General features: G+C 37.3%; 1 protein-coding gene across 7 annotated transcripts in view; it reads right to left on the reverse strand.

The window, feature by feature from the left end:
* LUC7L (LUC7 like) overlaps positions 1 to 12,462 on the reverse strand; it is a 49,868-nt gene that overhangs the window by 22,003 nt on the left and 15,403 nt on the right. For all 7 annotated transcript variants that reach the window (XM_045848929.1, XM_045848928.1, XM_045848930.1 and 4 more), the window contains one exon: positions 9,677 to 9,775. In XM_045848929.1, coding sequence (XP_045704885.1) covers positions 9,677 to 9,775 — 99 coding nt within the window. The remainder of the gene's footprint in view (positions 1 to 9,676; positions 9,776 to 12,462) is intronic.

Consider the following 12,462-nt stretch of genomic DNA (forward strand, 5'->3'; position numbering starts at 1 on the left):
CATTGAAAAGTTACCAAAAAGGAGGGGCAAGTATAGAGAAAGTGTGGACTACACTACTGTTTTATGTTTTAAAAAAAGGAATATAGCCCCAGCTGGTGTGGCTCAGTGGACCGAGCACCAACCTGCAGTCTAAAAGGCTGCCAGTTCTAAGTCAGGACACATGCCTGGGTTGTGGACCAGACCCCAAGCTGGGGGCGTGCAAAAGGCAACCAAGTGATGTTTCTCTCAGACATCAATGTTTCCCTCCTTTATCAATGCTTCTTTCCCTTCTCCCACCAAAAATAAATTAAAAAAATTGTTTTTAAGGAAAATAGATATAGTTTCCCCTCAGATATCTATATAAACTCTAGTAAACTGAAGAAACGTTAACAACTGGTCACCTCTGGCAGCTACCTGGTGGTTGAAGAACACAGCAGGAGACAGCTTTCACAACATACCTTTATAGCTTTTAAATTTTGAACCATGTGAATGTTTTAAATTAGTAAGAGATGCTACAACCCTAGTGAAATAACTGATCCAAGGCAATAATCCTCCACTGCTGTTTAAAGCATTAGGCCAAAGGCTAACTAGGACATTTACAACCAACAGTTCAAGCTGCCTGCAACACCTAAGCCCATTAATCAAAGTACCATTCAAGGTGCTGCAACAGGAAGTGCACAGCTCTGCCCTTGAAGTTTCTTGGCCAAAGAAGAACTGGTAAATCTGATGACCAAGCTTCCAGATCTAATTCCTAGGTTATAGAGAATTTCAAAAATGAGGGAAAACATGTTTAAAAAGATATCCTGAAGATACAATCAGCAAAATTCTAGATATGACTTAAAAATTATGTTTGAATACATTTAAAAAGACTGACAAAGCATTCTAATGTGTGGCCTTTATTTTGGATCCTGAGTCAAACAAATAACTGTAAAAAAACCACTCCTTTTTGAATCAACCTCAGATATTTGAACACTGCCTACGAAATGTTAAACTACAATTATTGTAAATAAAGTTATTATCTTCTAAATGTACTATCTGCAGTATTTACAGATGAAATTCTATGTCTAGGAGCCAGTATAAAATAATCCAGTGGGGCCCTGGCTGGTGTGGCTCAGTGGACTGACTGCCAGCCAGCAAACCAAAAGGTCACCAGTTCGATTCCCAGTCAGGGTACATGCCTGGATTGCTGGCCAGTTAAGGGTGTGCAAGAGGCAATCTATGGATATATCTATCGCATATTGAGGTTTCTCTTCCTCTTTCTCCATCCCTTCTCTAAAAATAAATAAATAAAAGCTTAAAAAAAAATCCAGTGAGGAAAAGACAAGATAAAAATGAAACAAAAGTCTTCATGTCAATAACCACTGAAAACTGCAAGATGAAACCTAGAGATTATTCTTTTCACTTCTGTATGTCTAATTTTTTTCCTTAACACATTTTTTAAAGCATGCTAAATAAGTAGATTCTGTTACAAGCAAGAATAATACCAGATCTTTGTATGCATGGCAATGCTGAAATATTTACAAATGAAATAATGCAATGTGTGAGGTGTTTTGAGATTTGGGGGAGAAGTGGGAACACAAAGATGCAACACAGCTGGTCATAAACTGATCATTCCTAAAGCTGAGTCATGGGTACATGGAGATTCATTATACTACTACATATACTACTACTGTTTGAGATTCTCTATAATAAAAAGTAGAAGAAAAACTGGTAAATCAGTTTTTTCTTTTTTAGTAGAATACTTCATTTAACCACAGCTTTATATTGTTGAAAGTTCTATGAGCATGATACCCAACCTCTTTTTTTGTCAGCAGAGCTGCAGAATGCTCACCTACAGTCAATGCCTTAACTGTGGCAGTGACATGGGCGTCCAGCAATTGCTCTGAAATAGTTTGCTAAAAGGGTAGCCAATAGTTTGCTAAAAGATCAGCATGGGGCATTTAACAAGTAAGCTGTTGCTTTTCAAAAGCATCTACTTCCTTGCCCTGGCTGGTGTAGTTTGGTGGATTGAGGACTGTCCTGTGAACTACAAGGTCACCAGTTCAACTCCCAGTCAGGGCACATGCCTGGGTTGCTGGCCGGGCCCCCAGATGGACGGCACAAGAGGCAACCAATTACACACACTGATGTTTCTCTCCTTCCCTCTTCCTCCCTTGCCTTCTCTTTAAAAAATAAATACATAAAATCTTAAAAAGTATATATATTTTTAGAAAGCATTTGCTTCTTGTATTTCAAAGCAATACGTAAGGGACTGCCTCCAGGGAGCAGGAAGAGAACAGGGGAGAAGGGATTTAAATTCAGGTCTATAAATTCTGATTAAGTACACAGACACAAGTTTAGACTCGAAATCTCCAGTATATACAATTTTGCATCTTTGTCTTGCTCATATCATAAGCAATAAAATCACTAAATAGGTTTCATAAACATTAACTTCAAGGGCACAGTTTACAATAGTTTGCTCATCCATCTTCTTCTTGAGCATTTTTGTTATGGCCAATTTCTCAATCTTACAAACAATCCTACCACAAACATGTCTAGGTATCAATGTTTGCCTGGAGACATACAGGGAGAACACCACATGAAGATGAAGGCAGAGATGGGGTGATGCATCTACAACCCAAAGAATACCAAAGATTGTCAGCAAATCACCAGAAGCAAGTAAAGAGGCATGGACAGGTTCTTCCTCACAGCCCCCAGGAAGGAACCAACCTGCCAAAACCTTCTTCTCAGACATCTGACCTCCAGAACTATGTATGAGTCAATACACTCCCGGTGTTTAATCCCTCCCACCGAAAACAATTTTTGCATCTGTTTCCAAATATTTCCTTAGAATAGAGATTTGTAGAAATAAGTTACAAGGCATAAATACTTTAAAATTTTTATTTCTGCTTACTATACCAACAATTGGACTGGACCTATTGACTTTATATGACATAGAAATAATCACTTAAAAGTTTAGTATGTAGCTTTTTAAATTATGTTTAAAAATGTGAACCGATAGTTACAAAATAGTCACTCAGACGTAAAGACAGCATAGAAAATATAGTCAATAGTGTTGTAGTAATTATGAACAATGCCAGGTGAATACTTGAAATATCAGGGGGGCCACTTTGTAAAAGCATATGACTGTCCAACCACTATGCTATACACCTGAAATACAAAATAATATTAATGTAAACTGCAATTAAGAAACAAAATTTTTAAGTGTAGATAAAAGCACAATTTTTATTCCAACCAAACAAGTTTTGCAAGTTTCCGTTTTATCTTTTTTCACATCAAAGTACAAGTTTTCTATGATCTACAGCTGTGTAGTATTTCACTGTATTTTAACCTAACTATTTTAACCCCTTTTCACCAAAATGATACAATAAACACCTTATATCTTCTCATACACAGGCAAATACTCTTATAGGACAATTGCTTACAAATTGCATAGAAGTGACTTAAAGCCTACAAATACTTTAAATTTGTAAAAAGGCCTGGTGAATTCTTATAAAAGGTCTACTGAAAATCAAACATCATTTAAGTCATGAGCTCAACAATTAAAAAACAAAATAGATTTTAATACTGATGCCACCTTCTATAAAGAGAATTTTCTTTTAAACTGCTGCATCATGAATTACTTATTTTTTGGACTATAAGATGCAGCTCCCCATTTGGAAGGAATAATGGTTGTTAATGCTGCTGCTGAGTTCTATTTACATTTACAGTGGTGAAATAGTATGTTATTAAATATTTTACCACACTTTTTGCTTCAAAAATCCCCCCCCGCCATTTTCCACCTCTAAAACCTAGGTGCGTCTTTATGGTCCAAAAATACGGTAACAAGTCAACTACAAACTCTAATTTTAAGTTTTTCTTTTCTAAAATAAACAAATAGCTGTCTTAGTACCATCTAAATTAAAAGTGTTCATGATAATCTGACTATACCAACCTGTTCTGGGGGGCGGGGGGGGGATCTTGTATAATAAAAGTGATTTAAAATACAATTCAAATGCCTGTAATAATTAAGGTATTTGGTTAAAATTTTTTCAATATTAAAAAATAATAAATATTGCCCTGGCTGGTGTAGCTCAGTGGATTGAGCGCGGGCTGGGAACCAAAGTGTCCCAGGTTCAATTCCCAGCCAGGGTACATTCCTGGGTTGCAGGCCAGAACCCCCAGCAACCGCATATTGATGTTTCTCTCTCTCTCTCTATCTCCCTCCCTTCCCTCTCTAAAAATAAATAAATAAAATTAAAAAAATAATAATAATAATAAATATTATAATTTTTTTGTCAGCTGTCTCTGTAATACAACCTGGATTAAAAAAAAAAAAAAGTTCCTAAATACTCCTGATTGATCCACTGAACAGAATCTGATTCCTCCTAGCACGACACAATACTGCTTCAATTAATTCTGGCAAAGAAACCAAATTTACAGCACTTTCAAACACTTTGGAGATAAATGTTTGGCTTACCGCAAAGAATTATTGCCAACATGAAGATATTCTACCAAAACATTTGGTGAGCTACACAAACATAAGTTATTAAGAAAAATCAGAAAAAATCATGGATTAATGATGGTTCACAACCTGTGAAAATGAAACGTGTCCATCTCCCAATAGTGATAATCATACTGCAGCCCTTCTAGAAACTAACCTCAGTATGGACACATGGGAACTACTGGTCCCAGGCCTGGGACCTGGACAACCCATGGGCTTACATGGCAAGCTAGGAGCAGAGTGCCAACAGGTAGTCTATCAGGAGGCAGCAGCAGGTCAGAGGTAGCAAGAGTGGGCGCACTGACTACATCTGGCCAAAAAACTCCTATGGGTTTGCAATTTTAGCCCTGGCTGGTGTGGCTCAGTGGATTAAGTGCCAGCCTGCAAACCAAAGGGTCGCCAGTTCAACTCCCATGTGCTAGTTCAGGGCACATGACTGGGTTTCAGGCCGAGTCCCCAGTTGGGGGCACGTGAGAGGCAACGGACACGTTGATGTTTCTCTCCCTCTCTTTCTCCCTCCCTTTCCCTCTCTCTAAAACTAAATAAAATCTTTATAAAAATATGTAATTTTAATTTAAAAATCACAACTAGCCTTTCTTATAAATATATTTGTTTATTCTGAATGGACAACATTCTTGGAAAAATTCAAGTGACCTCAATAGATAAGTACTGGACAGCTAGTCACATGGAAAGATTTTTCTTGTAAAAAGTCTCGGACCCTTCTAGAGTTCTGGATTTTGCAACAGAAAATGTGTATTATCTACCAACAGTCATTTTTATCAACTTAATTTAACAAATATATATTTTGAGAAAAAAACTTCATTTTTATTTCTAAGTTCATCAGCAAAACTAAGAAAATAAAGGTTAATATAGCTTGGTATTTTAAAGTCAAGCCATTTTTAGTATTAAACTAACTCAGGCACATCCAAACACATTTATGTATACATTTAAAATTTTAAAAAAATAATGTATTTATTTTTAGAGAGGGAAGAGAGGAAGATAGAGAGAAACATCAATGTGCAGTTGCTAGGGGTTATGGCCTGCAACCCAAGCATGTACCCTGGCTGGGAATCGAACCTGCGACACTTTGGTTCACAGCCCGCGCTCAATCCACTGAGCTATGCCAGCCAGGGCTATTTAAATTTTTTAAAGTAGGGTAAATTCTATGGCATGGGAACTATATCTAGAGCCATTACGCTAAAAAACCTTTTACGGTAAAATCTCCCTAACATCCAGAGATAACTGCTTAGAGCTTTATGAAATGTCAGTATGACAGGACTGCAACTTGTGTAATCAGTTTCCCATTAAAATAAATAGTTTTACTATACAATAACTTCTTTTCTTCCCAGTAGGAAAAAAGTTGCAACAAGCATATTTTCTGTGTATTCATTTGCACAAACCCCTAAGATACTTTCCCAGTTATGGAGTTCTGGGAGGAGCATACAATACATGTACACTGGACATGCTGACATCTCCCGACAGACTACCCTGATACAAACACAGCTGCTCCAGATTACCCTTCACACTTTAGGGCAGGAGGACCTCTTCCATGTGTTCACAGCACTGGTTATCAAACATTTTATAAATTTTTTTTAAAAGATTTTATTTATTTATTTTTAGAGAGGGGAAGGGAGAAAGGGAGAGAAACATCAATGTGTGGTTGCCTCTCACATGCCCCCTACTGGGGACCTGGCCCACAACCCAGGCCTGTGCCCTGACTGGGAACCAAACCAGCAACCCTTTGGTTCTCAGGTTAGCACTCAACCCACTGAGCCACACCAGCCAGGGCTTAAACATTTTAATATAAGCTTTCTATAATGTCTAAATTATTTTTAAGGAGATAGAGGAAGGCATGGTTACCTTTTTAAACAAAAAAATAATTTCCATCTATGTTAAATTTTCACACTGCACAAAAAGGTCTTTTGACCTGCTGTAGCCCTCCAATTAAGACAAGTGTTCATAATCTCTTGGGTTCCTCTAAACATACTTGACACATCTAAGCCTGTCAATGAGTATATAACATTCTCCCTTTTTGAAAAATACACTATGGAAACATCATACTACATCTTGCTCTTCTACTTAATCTATCTTAGAGGTAATTTCACATCAACATACACTGAACTATCTCAATTCTCTTTTCATAGCTATACATCATTCCATCACAAAGAGCTATAATCTAGCCAGTCCCTCACTGAGAGTCTTCTTGGTTCCTACTCTCCATAACTGTAACACCGTAAGAATATTCTGGAGCAAACTTATCTTTGTACATATGCAAGTCAGATACACTTTCATCACTGGTACTGCTGAAATGAGCTATCACATCCATAGATGCTCAATTTTCTAGGAGTTCTATTCGGGGTTACTTAAATCTCCATCTCTTTAATTTTGAGTGAAGGTAAGCACCTGCCATAGGACTAAATGCCTGCTAAGAAATGTCCTTTCCCCATTTTCTATTGAGCTACTGCTACTGTTCTTGTCAATCACAATGAATTTCATACATAGCAGGTCCTCAAATAACACTGTTTCGTTCAACATCCACAAGATGCTCTAAAAATTTTACTCTTGTTTATATCTATTAGCAGCTATGGACAAACTGGTTTCTTCATACATCTTTTCACTTGAAGTTGCAGAAGCCACTGACAATGTTAAATGAGGTCTTACTGTGTAAAAGAAACTAGCCCATCATCATATATACTGAAAATATTTTGCCCCAGTTTATTTTATGCATGGATATTTTTCATATGCTAATATCTTATTAGCATACAACAAATACATCCATCTTTCTCCTACAACTTCTAGGCTTTATCATATGTGAAGACGACAAAAACAAATTTATTTTGGGGATCCAACTTGGTATTTTTCCAACTGGCTAATCCGTAGTTTCCAACACTGTTCATTGAAAACCAACCCACTTTCTCTGTTCTGACTGAAAACACACCCTTCAAAATAAACTAAATTACTATCTTTGCTTCAGTCTCTTTCCGTAGTCTCAATTCTTCTATTCATCTATTCTCTGGCATTAAATTAATTGAGGCTTTTGAAAAATGCACTGAGCACTCTGACTAGTGTTGCTCAGTTGGCAGGGCAAAATCCTGCAAAGTGAAAGGTCACCAGCTCAATTCCAACAGCCTGGGTTGCAGGTTTGGTCCTGACTGGGGTACGGACAGGAGGCAATCGATCCTCTCATACTGATGTTTCTCTCCCTCTCTCCTTCCCTTCCCCTCTCTCTAAAAATAAATAAATAAAATCTTTAAAAATAAATAAAAAGTGCACTGACCTGATTTAATAGAAATGCTAAGATTTGTGATCCATAAAACTATATAACTAAAACTGAAATTTCAAACTATATACCTGTATACCTACCAGATTTTCTGAAACCGCTATCACAAGGTAATGGCCTCTTTATATAATCATTTTCAGGTTACTGAAGAATTAAAACTCTGAATATACAAAATTACCATTTCCAAGCCCCATCTGATGACAAGCCCCAACAAATGAGCTGTTGCTAAAGGCATTTTTAGTGAATTCAAAGATTCAATGCTGAGAGCACACTGCTGTTAAAGAGTACCTTTCAACCCTGGCTGGTGTGGCTCAGTGAGCTGAGTGCTGGCCTGTGACCCAAAAAGTTGAGGGGTTCAATTCCAGTCAGAGCACATGTCTGGGTTGCAGGCCAGGCCCCAGCTGGTGGCATGTAAGAAGCAACCAATTAATGTTTCTCTCCCTTTCTCCCTCTCTAACAAAAATTAATTTTTTTAAAAGAAAGAATGTATTCTGTAGAATTCTTAATTCAATCACTCTTTGAGGCTGCTGGTTTAAACAGAATTTACTCTAGCAACAATATAGCCTTTAAAATGTCCTTTAGAGGTAAAATGCCTTTCCTTGGGTTTTATTTTTCTCTGCCTTCCTCACCTCCAGATCAGTCCCTTCCCAGCCTTCAACGCAGGAAACTGAATGGCATCAAAGCCCTCCACTGATCTCAAGTCATATTTGTGTTGGAGGATCAGGGAAAAGAAAAAATTAAAAGAGTGACTCTACATCAGACATTCTCAACAGGGGTGGAGTAAAAACTGGTCTTAGTGGGTATGTTATATATTACAATGGTTTGTGGCATGAAAAAAGTCATAGTATATGAACTTATATGCAGCTTATCTTTGGTATCATGGATATCATGACATCCAACGTATCATGGAGGGGAGGACAAATTAGGAAAAATGGTTTTAAAAAGGCTCCTTTGGGCCCTGGCTGGTGTGGCTCAGTGGATTGAGCACCTGCCTGCGAACCAAAGGGTCACCAGTTCAATTCCCAGTCAGGGTACATGCCTGGGTTGCCCGCCAGGTCCCCAGGAGGGGGGGGCGTGTGAGAGGTAATTACACACTGATGTTTCTCTCCCTCTCTTTCTCCCTCCCTTCCCCTCTGTGGAAAGGCTCCTTTGGGAGACAATAATAAACCAAAGTTGTTAAAATGTCATTTTATAACCACTAAATTGCCAAAATTTAACAGTCTGAAAATACCAAGTGTGGGTGGGGATATATACATTGCTATTGGGGGTGTAAACTGCTATAGCCACTTTGAAATAATAGAGAGAAAAGAGAAAAGAACATTACAGAACTACTTGAAAGGATGAACATGCACATCCCTCATAGCTACAAATTCCTCCCCTAGGAATATATCCTGGATAACAGAATATATCCTAGATAAATCCTTGTACACGTGCACCAAGAAGATACTCAGGAATATTCATAACATTCTTCAAACAGAAAAAAGAAAACCAGAATCAATCATATTGTCTATGAATAAAGAACGTATAGTTTGGGGAATACTCAATCAACAATGAAAACAAACGATATCCAACAAAACGGATAAACAGGAACATAGTATTGAACAAAAAAATAAAGTTAACAACTATCTATACTATGAAACCATTTTTATAAGCCTCAAATACAAAAATAAATGTAACATTCAAGGAATCATAAAAACACATAATAAAATAATTTTAAAAGGAAATGGTATATACAAAATACAGAATCATGTTGGGGTGAGAGACAAACTGGTAGACACAAAATGGTATTGGCTGTGTTCTAGCCCTCGGCCAGAGTGATGGAATAACAAATATCTATTTTGTTTGCTCTGTAACTTACACATGTTGCATTATTCCTGTTAGTTCAGTATTTGGCTCTTCATAGTAAGGACTAATTAACATCAAATAAAACTTACATCCAACTCAAAAAACAGGTCCCTTTCTTTACTTGCAATCTCATAATCTGCTCGGAGGGCCAAGTCGTGGATTTTGGTACATTCTCCTAAATCCATGCGCTGTGAGAAACAAACAAAAGTTTACATGTGAATATGTACCCATTAGAAAGCACATGACCTGTCACCAAAACAGACAACACTTTTTTGAATACTAAACTATGAAAGGAAAATTAAGAAACAGAATATGGCTAAGAAGCCTTATTTTTCTTTTACCACCATGACTATATGGTACACAGAACTAATGCATTCAGGAGTATAAAGGTTTATATCTATTTTAGACCCAAAGATAATTAAACTAATAATGAAAACCACATTACCATAATCAGCTTTGCCAAAATTACTTTTGAATTAATCACAGAAAAAATATCTATTCAGTGAGTAGCAGATTTGGGGGTGGGCAGGGTGGGGGTGGGGAAGCAAAGAAAAGGCCGGAAAACAAGAGCATCGGGAGAGCAACAAGCTTCTAGGCATTCCTTCTTGCAATCTCACTACTCAAGATGCTCAAGTTGCAGAGACAAGAAAAGAAAAGAGCAGATAGAAATCAGCTTTTTGGCAATTACAACAGAACCTGACACTTGGCTTTTGTGTAGCTCTTCCCATAACACAGGGAATAAAGCAGAATAGGCTGATTCAGGGCCAAATGAATCCTCCTAAATTCTTCTAACCTGGTAAATGACCTCAGACAAATAACTGGGCCATTCAATTGCCCCATTTGAGAAACAAAAAACTCTTTTAATTACTAAAACAAATAATCTGTGTTATAGTAAGATTAGCCTGATGTGCTATTACTTATAAGCACATGTAGAAAAATTAAAATACTGCATAGTTCTTATCTAAATCTTGAGTACAAGACTCCATACAGCCAGCCAGCCACCCCCCCACCCCCGCCCCGCCTCGACCATCTAAACAGCAACTGGAAGTTTTTATGCTGAGGATCATATTCAAGACAGAGTACAAGTTAACAAAACCTAACATCACAATAAGGCACCTCTGAAGTCCAAACTGCTGAGCAAAAGCACATGTCTGCATAATTATTAAACAAAAAATGATGGAGTCTAAGAATTCCTTTAAGCTCAAACTATGTTCAAAATGACGTAAAAACCTTTCTGGGTTATAAAATCCTTAACATTTTAAACAAATCAGAGAAGCTCACAGTTCCTGACTCTCGCACCCTATCTAACAGAAGGGTGTGTACCATGCTCACTAAAAAAAATTTATCCTTCAGTATCACCACTGACAGTAATACTACAGTGAGCTGCCTAGTGTGGAGTTTATCTTTATTTCTACCAAAGATAGACTTGCATTTAAATGCTAAAACCTTTTCTCCTTCATTATTCTTACTTTTTAGTCATAGGTAGCTTATGTACCATATTTTGCTGTGTATAATGAGTTTTGCCCAAATTTTTGAGGGCAAAATAAGAATGCACATTATACATGGGTAGTATCAGAAATACCTTGCATCTGTTCTTGTTTTGTAATTATTTGTTACATGACATTTCTTGTACCATAATATGTTACAAAATAAATGCTCAAGTTCCTTTATAATACAAAAAGTATCTAAATATAAATAAATAATTGAATTAAGACAGAAAATTTTTTTCCTGAAAGTCTGGGCCAAAAACATGGGTGTGTATTATACACAGGAGCACATTATTCACAGCAAGATACAGGTATGTTGGTTATATAGGGGATCTAGAGGTAGTGCAATAATGGTTCTAGAAGACAAAGTTGCAATTGGAGTAACAGTCCCTATAAGGCTGACTTTTGCTTCATTCACTCTTTTAAGTCCCAGCTGGGGGTATGCAAGAGGCAACAGAACAATGTTTCTCTCCCTTTCTCCCTCCCTTCCCCTCTCTCCAAAAATAAATTTAAAAAATTTTTTAAATAAAATATATAGTTTCTACAAATGAAACTATACACTAGAGCTAAAAATTCAGTGGAAGTTATGAGAAATGTTTAAAGCTAATGAAGTCTCTGTTGCTCCAAGAAAAACTACCACAAGAGGATGTAAGCACTAAAATTTTAAGTACTAAAAATTTTAAGTGCAAATCAATTTCCACTCTAGAAAGTGCCAAATGTCAAGTAAGTTTTGACATTAGGTAACCACTAGTGAAACAAAATTCATGCTTCTCCCTTTGGGTGAGAGCTCTCAGACACTGCTCAAGAAAGTGGAGGATAAGCCTGGGTTCCATGGTTACTCTCTGGAAGTATCTTCAGCTTAGCCCAGGAGGCAGGGAAGTATTGGCCAATTCCCCTGGGAGCTAAACAGCAAGCAGTGCTCAAACACCATGCTCATTAGATCCTTCCAAAATATTCCAAGTGGCTGAATAGTCCAGCATGTCAGAACTTTATTACTGCACCAACGCCTACTTTCTCCACACTCTAGTGCTCTCACACTGCTGATAGGAAAGGTCCAGTCCAGATGTAACAGTGGCATTCCTTCAGATCCATCCTCTTACCCAGAGCATTATATGCCCAAACCAGGTCCATGTGTTCTTATTCACCATTCAGGTCTCTACTCCAATGTCCCTAAGAGGCCTTTCCTTATCATTACATCTAAAGTAGTCCATTATCTGTTTATTGTTTACTGTCTGTCCTCTTCAAACATAGATGAGAGTAAAGACTTTGTCTTACTGGCACCAGTGCCTGGCATACCGTAGGTATCCAATAAATGTTTGGTGAAGTAATCTATAACTAACATGGTAAACATTTGTAGGAAATGGATTCATTCAGGTTATTTTACTCAC

The sequence above is a fragment of the Phyllostomus hastatus genome, unplaced genomic scaffold (assembly GCF_019186645.2).
Source record: "Phyllostomus hastatus isolate PE091 unplaced genomic scaffold, TTU_PhHast_1.1 phas_contig_64, whole genome shotgun sequence".
Taxonomy (NCBI): Eukaryota; Metazoa; Chordata; class Mammalia; order Chiroptera; family Phyllostomidae; genus Phyllostomus; species Phyllostomus hastatus.